This window comes from Drosophila serrata, unplaced genomic scaffold, assembly GCF_035046125.1.
Source record: "Drosophila serrata isolate PLE 108 unplaced genomic scaffold, ASM3504612v1 contig_142, whole genome shotgun sequence".
In the NCBI taxonomy this organism is placed as follows: Eukaryota; Metazoa; Arthropoda; class Insecta; order Diptera; family Drosophilidae; genus Drosophila; species Drosophila serrata.
The window spans coordinates 108781-123610 of record NW_028257040.1 but is presented as its reverse complement, the minus strand read 5'-3'; the positions used below and the strand labels follow the sequence as shown (position 1 = coordinate 123610).

General features: G+C 40.2%; 2 protein-coding genes across 7 annotated transcripts in view; both read right to left on the bottom strand.

The window, feature by feature from the left end:
• Positions 1-14830, bottom strand: part of LOC147644590 (uncharacterized) — a 223398-nt gene that overhangs the window by 157687 nt on the left and 50881 nt on the right. For 5 of the 6 annotated variants that reach the window (XM_086826129.1, XM_086826130.1, XM_086826131.1 and 2 more), the window contains exon 2: positions 12628-12819. The exons of the other annotated variant lie outside the window; for it this stretch is intronic. In XM_086826129.1, coding sequence (XP_086682255.1) covers positions 12628-12713 — 86 coding nt within the window. In that variant the 5' untranslated portion in view covers positions 12714-12819. The remainder of the gene's footprint in view (positions 1-12627; positions 12820-14830) is intronic. 6 annotated transcript variants of the gene reach the window in all.
• On the bottom strand, positions 3765-10613 carry LOC147644591 (uncharacterized). The gene is made up of 2 exons (XM_086826132.1): positions 10006-10613; positions 3765-4695 (listed from the first exon to the last, which is right to left on the bottom strand). Exon 2 carries the CDS (start codon positions 4512-4514, stop codon positions 3957-3959), a length of 558 nt encoding a protein of 185 aa, XP_086682258.1. The 5' UTR covers positions 4515-4695; positions 10006-10613; the 3' UTR covers positions 3765-3956.

The following is a 14830-nucleotide window of genomic DNA, read 5'->3' as shown; positions in this document are numbered from 1 at the left end:
CTGCGGAGTAGACAAAACTTCAGGAAGTCCCCAAAAACAACAAACCCCACCCTTACCTGACCACTCCCCGCCGCTTAGCGCCAAAAACAAATCAGCAAGTTTTCTTGCCGCACCCTGTACAAAAATACCGATTTCTCTGGACTCGGCCAAGACAAGAATCCACGACCGTTTCAAACAGACGCCAAAACCTACGCCGGTGCCTACCAGCTGGACACACAGTAAAGTTTAGGAAAGCTGAATATATTAGAAATCCTAGGCTGCCGTACTGACTCAGGATTATACTCGGCGTGATCGTAAAAACATCTGGTCAACGGAGTGAGTGGACCAAAAAGGAGCTCAGCTCTAATTGGAAGCTTTAGAATGGAGCCTCACCACTTTTACTTACCTACCAATTCTTAATAAGGCATCTGAAACGAAATTATATTTCCCCTTAAAGCTTAAAATGTATATTCTTCCAAGTCTAATCTCATTCTTGTTAATTTGGATGTAGGGCTTTTTATTGAGAATAGGTATGTCAATGGTTTATGATGATTTTAAAGTTGAAGGTTAGCCGTATACATATGGTCTAAAATAATTAACTGCCAAATCGAACTCTGTAAGTTCTTGTTCGATTGTTGATTCTTTACTTTCGCTTTTTGTAAAGGGTCGTAATGAGTATGCTTCTGGGTTAAAACTGCTCCACCTGCTTGCTTAATAGCATCTGTTGTGATACAAAATTCTTTTGTGAAATCTGGATATTATACTAAAGAAGGTATTGAGGTTTTCAAAAGCTTCTTGACATTCAGGAGTCCAATCCAATTTTACCTGTTTCTTTCAAAGGTGAGTTAGGTGTCTTAAGATGCGGAGCTACGGAGTTTCTGGGTTAATTTGCTTTGGACGGAACGGGATAGTTATCACATAATATTTTTTATCATCAGGTAAGACACCTTTTTTATGAATTTATGAACCTTAAAATGAAAATTTTTTTAATGAAGCTTGAAATTGAGTTTTCAGCATAAATTTAATATGTTTCGTTAGCTACATTTTAGATCGTCCAAGTAAAGAAAAGCTTGGTATGGTTCCAAAAAGACTAGGGTTATCATTCTTAGAAATTAATTATAGGCAATTTTTACTTCGTAGAGTAGTCTTTTGAATCGGTGTGAGCCAGTGCTTGTTGAAAATAAAGTTATTTATTTGTTTTATTTTTCTTTATAAAGTAATTTGGTTGAAACTAGACCTTAAATCTAAATAAGAAAAAATAGAACTTTATCAAGTATATGTGTTTGCTTCTTGGTAATGAAAATTTTTCTGATAGTAGTTTTTTATTGATTTCGAGGTAATCGATAACTAATCTAGTCTTCAAGGTTTTTTTTTTTTGTGAACTGAATTTTTGGGTACAACAGTAATGGGCTAATTTATTTTGACTCAGAGGGTTCCACTATGTCGTGATCTATCTATTTTTCAACTTATGTTTATCTATTTCTCCTTTTTCAATGTGCAGTATTCTGTAGTTTTTAACAAATACTGGGATGTCATCTTTTACTCTTCATTTTTGCTTGTAAAATTTATTGGGTTCAGTTTCTAAAACGAATATGTCAGAAAATTGGGTGCATAACTTAGTGACGGTACTCTTGTACATTGCAGGAAAATGTTTTGTAAGTTTGGACAAGAATTGATGGTTTCGTGTTTCATATGTCAAATATGACATCACAGGGTATTCGGAAGTCATTGTTAACTTATTGGAAATTAAATTATAAATTTTCCTGTTTCATCGAAAGTTTACCCTCTTCTATTCCAGACATTGTTATTGTTTTTATTTAATCTATTTTGTCATAGTGATCAGAATTCATTTGAAGTGTTAACGGTGTTTTCATGTTATGATTTTGAATGTTTACGTAGACATATAGCCTGAGATTTATTTTATATTATTTGATTATTCTGTTTTTCCTTAAGGGAACTATTAAGATTTCCGATTGTGCCTCAAAAGTTCATACTTAGGCATTTATATTTCCTTAAGTGTTACTGAAGGTATTATTGGGCCTACCAGAATTATTATATAATATAATATATAATTTTCACGACCTCCATTGCTAGTGTTGGTAATCGGTAGTAACCGTAACATTTGTTCTGGTGGTGACCGTCATATTAATATATAATACTGCCATTTGCTCTACCTCGAATATTATTATTGTTATTATTATTATTTGCCTCGATAGGTTTGATATACTCGGGCATACAACAAGGAGTTGGTCATACCTGTTATATCAGTACTGCATTGTAAGCATTTTGTGACAGCATTCATTTACCACAATGACATAATCAGCTTCAAATATCGTTTTTAGTCTGTCCCTGTTCACAGTTTTGCACCATTGTGGCGAATTTATACTTAGTGTGAATTTATCGATATTCAGAGCTTTAAGTAAATTTCGTAAGTTGCCGATTTCAATGGATCCTTTCCATAGTGATAATCTCTTCCAATCGTATTTGTTGCACTGCCCTTTGGTTCATTGTTTTTCCAGATTCTTCTATTCGGTTTCCTGGAAAGTGTTATTACAGCAGGATTTCTAGTGACTCTTCTGCTGACCTCGTTCCTGCGCCGTCAGGCCTGTTTATAAATGTGGGGTTAGCTCGCCCTCTTGCTAGTATCTTGCTCAACCTAGCCGTGTCTTTTGTTCCACCTAGCGATTCGCAGTAGCTGCTCCAAGACTGCTTCTTGGCTGCGTAAACGCTTTTTTTTATTTTTCTGTACCTCCATGTACGGACCCCAATTTTTGGCTTCGTATCTTGTATAGAGGGCCTTTCTAAGCTTTTTCCTGAAAACTCTTATATCCTTGTTCCGCCATTGTGGGTATGTCTTCTTTGAGTACGTGAGTCTGCATGATTCCTCGTACGAGTTGTTAAGAATATTACTGAAGTCCTCGAATCCTTGTCGATTTCTTCTGGGGTAGACCGGAACATGGTTCTTCTGTCTCTCACCTTAAAATGAAAATTTTTTTGTGTTTTTGCGCTTTGGTGGTCTCCCTTGTGTCGGCATCGAGATTTCAATGAATACACACCTATGTTCTGAAAAAGAGTGTTGCATCTTGAATTCAGTCTGCGTTTGCCAACGCCGCCAACACATTAATAAAATATTTTTTTCTGCTATATTATGCATTACTAGCGTAGCTTAAAGTTAAGCGACTTTTTATCGTCAAACACATCATATTGCTCATTGTTGCGCTTAATGATGTCATAATTATTTCTAAATGTAATTCATTGTCATTCGAAATAAATTCAGTATCAAAAAAGGGTCGACGAAGAAGAGTTTAAGCTGAATCAAACCCACCTAAGAATTAAAGCATGCTTACGCCTTTTAATACTTCTAGTCTCATCTAGCAGTTGGTAGCTTTGGACAGCAATCGGACTTTCTTCATCAACTTTCACATCGATCGCTTCATCATAATCTTCGTTGGACGGTTCTGATCGTGCGTTTGCCTTGAAAAATTTATACCATGGTGCAAGTTCTGCAAGGCACTTAGATTCCAAGTCTCCATGACTGTGCACATACCGATAAAGTAAATTTTGCACAAAAATATATGTTGAATTCCTAGGAAGCTGCTCGAATTCCCTATTAGATCCGCACCCTCTTATCTGGATGGCAAGTGTTTATAAAAATATTTCCTTCACTTGCCTCTAACATGTTGAATTTTCTAATTAGTTTATTAGAACATTAAAAAAATTAAATTACAAAAAAACCGAGTTGTGGTGGCAGACGTTTGGCGAACGAAAAAAAGGTGGTGCGTGGCTTCGAGTGTAAAATGCGAATCATATATTTCATCTGCTTAGCCTAGCTTATCTAAGGTTGGCGAAGGCGAGGCGAATTCGCGAAGAGCGCGAGAGAGCTTTATTGCGCTCTCGCCTTCGCCCTAAACTAACTACACTAGACTTCACAATTATGACTTCAGCCAACACCGGCCCCGTTGAACGCCTCCACGGCTTCAACCTCCTGGAAGCGGCGCCAGCTTGTGGATCGCCCTTCGGAAGATGGCTCCATCGCTCCGTCTAAGGTCGACGACCCTGACCATGCCGTCCTCCCCTGCGTGCGTTGCGACGATCCGTCCGAGGAGCCACTGTTGAGGCGGCAGGTTGTCCTCTGCCACTATGACGAGCTGTCCCTCCTTGACGTTCTCCTGGTCGTGGTGCCACTTGCCTCGTATTTGAAGGCCCAGCACATACTCCCGGGACCATCGCCGCCAAAACATTTGCTTGGCTGACGAGACAAGCCGCCATCGCCGCAAGCAGCTGAGACCCGCCTGGTCCGGGGTCCGCAGTGCTGGTGCTGCGACGAGGGGCCCGCCTGTCAGCAGGTGTCCTGGAGTGAGTGCCTCTCCGTCGCTTGGGTCCTGGCTGAGAGCTCCGAGGGGCCGCGAGTTCATCATGGCCTCGATTCCGACGAGGACTGTCCCCAGCTCTTCTGCGTTGAGGAGTGCGCCGCCCACCGCTCGTAGGAGTAGGTGCTTGGCAGTTTTGACACCTGCCTCCCATAGTCCGCCCATGTGCGGAGCCCGAGGGGGTGTGAACGCAAATTCGCATCCTCTTTTTGATGCGAATTCGCGAATCGCGTCTGCCTGCTCCTCGAGCCTCTCGCGAAGAGCCTGGAAGTGGCGACTCGCTCCGACGAAGTTCGTCGCGTTGTCGCAGTGCACGGTCTGGGGACATCCTCGGCGACCAATAAACCTTTGGAAAGCCAATAAAAAAGAGTCAGTACTTAGGTCTGAAACAATTTCTAAATGAACCGCCTTGGACGCAAAACAAACAAATAATGCAATGTAGGACTTATATGGGGGCCTTCCTCGTATTTTCAATGTCGTATAAACAGGGCCACAAAAATCAACGCCACATATTGCAAATGGGCGGAGAGCACGGAGTCTTTCTGCGGGAAGATTTCCCATAATTTGAGTCATCAGTCGGGGCTTGTATTTAAAACAGCGCACACACGATCGAACTGTCTGACTGCAGAGTTCCTGAGCGTTTATGGTCCAAATACGCTGTCGTAGGATGCTCACAAGTGCTCGAGGGCCGACATGAAAATTTGTGTGGTGCAGATGCCGGACGTAGCTCTGCACAAATTGGGAGCGTTTCGTCAACAGCAAGGGAAACTTGGCATCGTAGGATATAGGAGCGTTTGCTAGTCGCCCCCCAACTCGCAACAACGAAAAATTGCACCAAGTGCCGGTGTCTTCATGGATGAATGGGTTCAATCGCTGAAGACTTGGGCCGACCTTGGAACCTTTACGAATTTTTACTATTTCTACTTGATACTCGTGATTCTGGATTATTTCGACTATCTTATTAAATGCTTCATTATATTCAGTCGGTGACAGAGTTTTTTCGAAAACTATACTCTTGTCTTTACATTTTCTTATGAAGCGGAACATATAAGCGAACACTCTCAGCAGTTTCAGGTGTGACGAGAATCCCTCGATGACGTCTAGCAAATCGGAAGTTTGCACCGCAGCGGTCAGTCCGACCACAGTCTTCCTTGATTCCTGCCGCAAGACTTCCTCATCCGGTTCGAAATGAACATTTTTGGGCCAGTTCTCCTCCTCGTCCTTCAGAAATTGAGGTCCCGTAAACCAGATAGACTGTCCAATTTCGTCGACGTCACAACCTCTAGACACTATATCTGCTGGGTTCTGCTTAGTTGGAACATGCCGCCATGTAGCGTGTCCTGACCATTCCTGAATCTCCGCAACCCTGTTCGAAACGAATGTCGACAACGACGATGGATGAGATCGGATCCAATGGAGAGTGACTTCCGAATCCGACCAGTAAACGATTCGCTCGATAGGGACATTTATCAGCGGTTTGATTCTCTGGCAGAGATCTGCGAGAAGGTGAGCGGCACATAACTCAAGCCTTGGGAGCGTTTTTGTCTTGAGCGGCGCTACTTTCGACTTTGAAGTCAACAACGATACTTTGTAACCTTCGGCAGATTTGCTACGAATGTAGACGCAAGCTCCATAGGCTCTCATGGATGCGTCGGCAAAGGCATGTAATTGCACCGGTGACATCGGATCGGTATGCACAAACCGAGGAATAGCTATCTTATCTAATTGAGACAAGGTGTTTTTTAGCATATTCCATGCCGTTTCTAAATTCAGTGGAATTGACTCATCCCAGTCTAACTTCTTAAGCCACAGTTCCTGCAATAGGATCTTTCCTTTTATTATAATGGGACTTAATAAGCCGAGGGGGTCAAACAGCTTGGATGTCACCGATAAAATGTTCCGTTTTGTCGCTCGGAGACCCATGACAGAATCGTCAATTTTAAATTTGAAGGCATCTTCGCTAGGCAACCAAGATATTCCTAACGCCTTAGTTGACTCTGAGTCCGAGATAGGTATCGACTTAACTGTGCTCTCAGATGCAGTGACCTCAGGTGAGTTTGAAAACCACTTTGTCAATTCAAACCCAGCTGTTTGAAGAACCTGAGACACTTCAGACTTGATTGTCCGTAGCTCCTCTACGCATGCAGCACCAGTTAGCATGTCATCGACGTAAAAATCGGATCCAATTACGTCGGCAGCTCTAGGGAATGAAAGTTTCGCAGATTCACTCAACCTTTTTAAACACCGAATAGCAAGAAAAGGGGCTGGTCCAGTACCATATGTAACGGTGTTGAGCTTGTATAATCTCAAGGATTCAGAGGGGTCTCTTCTCCACACTATGAGTTGAAACTGCCTATCCGCTTCGTTAACCATCACTTGGCGATACATCTTTTTTACATCGGCAGTCAGGGCATACCTGTGCAGCCGGAAGCGGAGTAGAGTGGAGTACAACTCTTCTTGGATTGTCGGTCCCACCATCAAGATGTCATTTAAGGCCACCTGAGTCGACGTTTTGCACGATGCATCGAAAACAACGCGCAACTTTGTTGACGTACTCTGGGGCCTCAACACACATTGATGGGGAATGACATAATGTGGAGTGGAAGGAATTTTGTTGTCTGTAGGCGACATATGACCTAAGGCGAGATATTCTTCCATAAATTCCAAATACATGGTCTTTATGTCAGGATCTCGAGACAACCTTCTCTCAAGCGACAAAAACCGCCGTTTTGCAACATCAAAAGAATTGCCTAACCCCTTAGGGTCAGATTTAAACGGCAGCCTTACTTCAAACCGACCTGATGGCAATACCTGAGTAGTCTTCCTGTAATACTCTTCACATAATTTGTGCTCAGGCGACAGAATTTTCTTAGGATTTGGCATTTCCTCCAGTGACCAAAATTTTTGTAGCGTGGTGTCGATCGACACTAACGATTCTTCACTACAACTGAAACTATTCACAACTTGCTTCGGGGCTGCAGATTTATATCTCCCCGAGACAACCCAACCAAGAAGGGTCTTTTGAAGAGTTGGATAGTCAGGACCTTGTTTAATTTGACCAACAGCTAGCAATTCGAAAAATGATTCGGCTCCGATTAGCATATCAATTTTTTGTGACTTGTAAAAGTAGGGGTCTGCTAATGGGAGGTTCTTTGGGATCTTCCAATCGCTAACGTTCACCGATTGATCGGGGTGATAACCGGTGATCGATTTTAAAATCCAGAAATCGAACGAGAACTCACTCCCATTTATTCGTGACTTCACCACGGTGTGTATCTTTTTCTTGACTTGAGAATTGGATTCGCCAATACCAAGTAAGTTGATACACGACTCCTCTCTACGAATCTGTAAGCGGTTCGCTAATTTTTCCGTTATGAAATTCGTTTGAGACCCAGAGTCCAGAAGTGCTCGGGCTAAAACGTATTCGCCGCTTTTGGTGCGCACGCTTACGATTGACGTAGCCAAGATTACCCTGTCCAATGACGTAGCATGCATAACATGTGACGTGGAAGGCTGCTCTTGGTTAAAAGGAGGAGAAATATTCTCTTGAAGGGGTGGCAACGCTAAACTTTTATCAGGCACTGTGTATCTGTGGAGCAGAATGTGATGTGAGCGGTCACAAGCTCTACACTTTTTTCCCTTGCATTTTGACACAGTATGGCCTTTTCGCAGACAATTGATGCATAAGGAGGCTGACTTAACAAACTCGAACCTTTGCATTACAGAGAGACGCCCAAACGGGCTGCAATTCTGTAGTGAATGATCTTCTGCATTGCAATAGCTACAAGTTTGCTGAGGCTTGCTGTTGGAGGAGGAACACGAAAATGAGCTTCGATTATGTGGTTTGCTTGACGGTAATTTTTCCAGCTTTGGTTTTGTTGATTCTTCAGCCGATAAATGCTGGTATCGGCGATTTAACATTTTTTCACAATCGGACCAAAGTGGCAATGTCTCATAATCGAGCTGTTCCTCCCATTTTTGTTTGGTCACTGGGTCGACTCTATTTAATACCAAATATATCAACATTGCGTTTGAAATTTTTGTATCATCTCCTATCGATAGCAGAGAACCGTAAATCGACGAAACAGTGTCGATAAGATTTCTCAAGGAGGATGCGGATTGATGCGATATTTTCGGAAGACTAAACAATGTTGAAATATTATTCATAAAGATGAGGCATTCGTTATCGTAAACCTTTTTTAAACTGGCCATCGCCTTTTCGTAATTACTCTCGGTGACTTGGTAAGCTTTAATTGTTCCTAAAGCTTCACCAGAGAGACATGAAATTAAGTGGTTAAATTTTTCGATAACTGGAATGCTGGCATCTTTATGAACCAAAGTTTCGAAGAGGCTAATAAAATTTTTAAATTCCGAATAATTTCCACTAAATTTTGGCAATGCCAGATTCGGAAGTCGCGCACGAGTTGGTGCTGCCGCAGCTGATCCCGGAGTTTCGCTGCTGGCTGCAGTCTTAATGGCAGATAATAATGACATCAATTTTGCCTTGGTCACGATGCTAAGTTCTTCCAACTCGTCGCCATATTCATCGCCACTATCTATTTCTTCTATCTGTTCTTGGATTTGATTTGCCTTGCTAATTGAAGCATTTAAGTTTTCGAGTCGACATTTCAATTCTTCTTCTAAAATCGGAATCGAACCCTGTTCCAGCCGCTCGTTTAATCGGCGAATGGTTCTGACCCTATTTTGGAGCTTGCTTTTTAACTCCTCCAGAAGAGATTTATTCTTTGTATCATGGCTCATTTTTACGAATTAATTAAATTAATTTTCCCAAGAATTATAATAATGGCCGAAAATTATTGTTTAAAGCAGAAAGACGACGAAAGTATTAATTATAGCTTTCGAATCTAATATAAATAATATCAAAATAATATCAAATAAACACTCAATTAAAAATAATAAAAATATATATATATATAAATATTCTTTTTAATTTAATAAATATTTAATATTAATAATTAATTAATTAATATTACAAATTAATATTTTTATTTTGTTCGAAAAGTTTATTAAATATTTTTTCTGATGACAATAATTTATTTAATTGAAACGAGTCACGCAGTATCAATAATAATAGTGGGTGCAAGTGACGCCGAAAAGTGTATACCCGACCAAAACAGGGTAGCGCGTCACTTGGCGGTCCACCAATCAAATGACCGAAAAAGAGTATACCCGACAAAAACAGGGTAGCGCGTCACTTGGCGGTCCGCTAATCTAAGCGCGCCAAACTAAAAGAGCCCAACAACAACAACGACTACACCGGCACACAAGCGAAAGCGAAAACGAAAAAGTTCACCGCTGCAGCTGCTAGTATATAAGGCTTTATGTATTGGTGCGCAAGCTTGGATTAACTTCCCAACTATTAAAGCGAGTTCTAACGAGAGAGGGGGGGGGCGACAGTGATTGCAATATAATACAATAAATAACATAAATAAATGTTGCGTCCAAGTGCGGTTCAATTTTATGTATGTATGTATATGTTAATTTTAGACAATATATATAATTGAATAAATACATGCAATGTTGCTCTACTATAATACGTATGTGCCAAGAATTGAAAGCGAGGTGCAATATTTCAGCACAAGACAATAAACAATAAATTTATTTTACTCCAGCTTTCAATTTTTTGCACAAATACCTCTGCTTGGTGATATATATATATAAATATATTCCAGCTGCCACTTTCCTGTGCTTCTTGCTCCCTCGTTGATGGCAGTAGTTGGAGTTAGAGTTTTTTCCCGACCGACACGGTTAATTTATTTAAATTATTTAATTAAATTTATTTAACAGCGCGTCGCGGGCAACAAATTCCTCAAGCACTAGTCACTGGCTTGTTTCACTGCACTTATGTATTTTTTTTTTTATATATTTTATATATACTTATGTCTTTATATGTATATATATATATATTGTGTCACTATCACTATTTTTAATTATTTAATTATGTTGCCTTTTGTTGTCTAGTCCACCCGGGGGCGCCATGAATTTTCTAATTAGTTTATTAGAACATTAAAAAAATTAAATTACAAAAAAACCGAGTTGTGGTGGCAGACGTTTGGCGAACGAAAAAAAGGTGGTGCGTGGCTTCGAGTGTAAAATGCGAATCATATATTTCATCTGCTTAGCCTAGCTTATCTAAGGTTGGCGAAGGCGAGGCGAATTCGCGAAGAGCGCGAGAGAGCTTTATTGCGCTCTCGCCTTCGCCCTAAACTAACTACACTAGACTTCACAATTATGACTTCAGCCAACACATGTGTAGTCCTAAAATGTTGAACGCTGCTTCTTGGGCTGATATTTCAGTAGCGTAATTAAACTTGCTCCTGATATGCTGCATTTTTCTTTTAACTAAAATATTTTTATGGCTTATTTCAGTCATGGCTTCTCAAAGATTTTGCGACACCCCGGTCTGACTTATTTATGTCAATACAACACGCCAACGCATCTAAGATAAATTTTATATCCATTTATTCCCCATGTAGGCCTAGGATATTATTATTACCAATGTATCAGAAAATTTGCGGCGGAGAAATTGTTGTCTTCTAATGGAAATAAAACCATTGTCTTAGGCATTGGAGGGTATGGCATTTGAAATATTCAGAATTCCTGGCCATGCAGTTCTCTTAAGCACGAAAAACTGTGCTAATGGCGTGAATATTGGATTACCTTTGGTAATTAAGGATCGTCCCCGATGGTAGTAATAAAACGATTGATGACAACATAATCGGAACTTTTTGGTCCTTCCAGCTTTGGAGCACCAGAAAACCAGAATAAAACCTCAATAATAATGCCCGCCAAAAATGTCACAGCTTTTGAACAATTTCATTAATTGTCGAGCATGTTACAGAGTCAAATCTGATTATGCGAGCTAGAAAGAGCAGCCTCTTTTTCTTCAATAATATTTCCATTATCTAATACTCAGGAAAGATTAACCAACAGTTCGTTCCATTTACCGTCGGCTGCAGAGAAAGTTATAAAAAAACAAGAAAGGAAGCTCACTTCGGCACGCCGAAGTTTATATACCCTTGCAGATAGAATTTCGATGACTAGGAATCCATACAAAATAAAATATATATGTTAATATTAAAAAACAATGAAGTAATACCTGCTTTCATTTCATTCACCTATACATATTTTATTTTCAGTTTTACATTCACAGATCGTTCCCATGGGAGCTGTATGATATAGTCGTCCAATTTTCATAATAGTATACACAAAAGTGTAAAATAATATGAAATGGCTATATCTCAAATTTGATCAAATTCTGTTAAAAACTAAAAATGTTATAATTTTTTTTGTAAAAATTTTTCGATCATTCCTATGGCAGCTATATGATATAGACGTCCGATCCGACATATATACGAGTGAGAGTATATAGAGGACTAACTGCAAAGTTTCATTCAGATAGCTTCAAAACTGAGAGACTAGTTTGCGAAGAAACGGACAGACGGACAGACGGACATGGCTAGATCGACTCGGCTGTTGATCCTGATGAAGAATATATATACTTTATATAGTCGGAGGTGCCTCCTTCACTGCGTTGCAAACTTCTGACTGAAATTATAATACCCTGCAAGGGTATAAAGAAGAAGGCAGCTTAAACTGTCTTATTGTGTTTTTTTTTTTTTCTCAACATCCCAATGCGGATCGATCACCTTTCAGAATATAATATCCATATAATATCCATCATTATGCTGTACATGGTTGTCAACAAGCGAATTATTCTTCACATTTGCAGCAGTTAGCGTCAATCTGTAACGTCAAGGGTTAAATTAGTTGGAGGGCGTCCTTCTTCGGGAGTCAAAGCTATGCGTTTAAGTGCAGTGTTATTATTTTCTAAAAGGGTCTCATGACCACTTGGGTTAATATCATCTTCTGGTCGATTTGATTGCGTGGTGGCCAATTGGCCTGTATGACATGAGTCGAATCCAACGAACGGAGAAACGTGCTTACAGTATCAGGTACTGAAATTGGAACATTTACTTCTTTCCCTCTTATTTCGCATTTTCTTTCATAGCCTAGGGAGATAATTAATATAAAAGGAATTCGCGGGGAAATAAATTTTTAGGCACTCAGGGATATTTGGTAAGTCAAAGCAATTAGAGAGGAAAAGGGATAGTAATCAACCCTCTTAAACACTCTGACGACATTTCAAAAATTATATTTGTCAGTCGGACTCTGAAATTTCCTACTTAAATAAAATGCTTCGTCCATTTAAATTAGGTAATTTAACAGAGATGGAAATATTATTGAAACCACTGACCTGGGGCGGAAACCATGTTTCTCCACAACATACACACCGTTCAGTTGGTCCGACCTTAATATTCCGTAAATATTGTTCCCTTGCATCAGTTCTTCTGGCGTTGGCGTTCCAGGTGATCCTCTCTTTCATCTACGGAAATCTCGGCTCTTATATTACTGTTTCGTTCTGACTGCCGTAATGGGTAAGACCACCCTGCAATTTTTGAAAAATCGTTTTTTTTTTTGTTTTACACAATTATATGCCGTTATTCTTACGCTCATTGTAAAACATCGTGTTTAAAAATATCCCATTAGTTGTGGATATTGCAGTCATAAGAATTGCGCGCTGCAGGTATACTTTCAAGCACTGCCTTTATCTACTTTTACGTTTTTCATATATTATATAATCATCTTTCCAAGTGAACGGACGTGTTTTTTTCTTGCGCTCTCGATTTGTGTTAATGCTTGCGAATAACCACCGGGGCTAACTTAAATTTTCTATTTTGTGTAAATAACTACCCGTTCACTTCGCATGTGCATGCATCTATTCTGATTTGTGTTTATAATTGGTTTTATTTTCCAATTTAGTTGTGGTGCCAGTGCTAGCTTTTGCCTATTTTGCATTCCTTTTTGTTCCTTCTTCGCTTTGCTTTTGTTGCTAAACGTTTTATTTATTTATCTCCCACACTCACCCGCTCTCTCGCTTTCGTTGTGCTGCAGTACTTTTTATCTTATCTTATCTCCCACGCTCTCGCGCTCGCTCGCTCTCGCTGTGACTCTTCACTTCTTAAATTCAACGGTTTTAAGGGCATTTTAACGAGTTTTCGTAAAGCTCTTAATATGTATGTTCTTAGCGCTGGATACACAGTTCAATAGCCTTACGCTAAAAAAACGCAAAAAAACTGATATTGGTGGGTAGCATGCAGATCCCAACTACCTGCAACTACCGGGCTCTCAGCAGCAGCCTCCCTCCGCACAGCCCTTGACCTCAGCATTGATTCCAAGAGTGCTGAGATCGAGCGCTAGAAAGATTCGGTACCCGAATGTGCCGTGGGAGTGCGGCAATAAGTGTCCCTAACGAACTCTTTAACACTGTTTGCTCTACCAACTTCTGGCCAGAGTACGTTGTTGTTAAGGAGTTCGAAGCGATGAAAAAGAAAAAGCGGCCTGTAAGAATATCTCTTTCCAGGCCTGATCATACCACTGCGCCTTCTACGTCTTCCAATCCCGACCCAAAAAACTAACCTACTCCCTGGTATTTCCTATCAGAATGAAATAGGCATAAGTATTCTGATAGCCTTTCGTTTGCATCTCAGGTTATTGTGCTCACAGAAACCTGGTTAAAGCCGGAGATTCTGAGCTCCGAAGTTTTTCCAGTCACTCTTTACTCACATCAGAATTATTACTAACCTTCGTGGAATCCAACGAAGTTGAATTCCTTTATGCGAAGCAATATATCAAAGTAGCTCCATTTTCATTACCTGTTTCTACATACCTCCATTGTCTGAAACTTCTTATTTATTGGAACCAATTTTCGCTCTCTGACGCAGCCCGAAGATCAGTATCATCCACTTTTCGATGTGACTCTTGAGATTGGGTCTGACTTACAGTCAAAAAGAGTCCTCTGAATAATTTTATATATGAGATCAATTGGTCCGATCTATACATGTGCACTAACATGGCAGTTGCCGTGGATAGTTATTACAATGCCATGAATTAATTTTTTACTCGGTCAAACTTTACCATGCTGAACGCGCAGTGTTATAAAAACTATTTAACTCGTTAAAGGGCCCAGTTCTCACAGGACCCAAAACAGTTTTATAATTTTGTTTACTCCAAGCGGAAGCCTACAACAAATCCTTTCTCGCTTTCAGTTGCAAAGACTACCGCTTATACTGATCAGGCAATAGCCGATCTATTTTCGCAGTTTTTTCAAACAACTTATTCAAACTGTTCGAATTTACACCAGACTTATTCCTTCGACATACCCAAATTAAACTTAATTTTCTGTCCCATCCTAAACGAAAGCTCTCTTCTTTTAGATCTTCACCGTGCCTGAGCTGTGTGCTCAGGTATTGTGCCGACGCTTTGTGCTATCCCCTTTTAAAATTGTTCACCTTATCCTTGGAAACCTCCCACTTTCCCATTATTTGGAAGCAATCGTTTATTATTCCTCTCCACAAAAAGGTAGCAAATTGGATGCCAGCAATTATAGAGGAATCTCT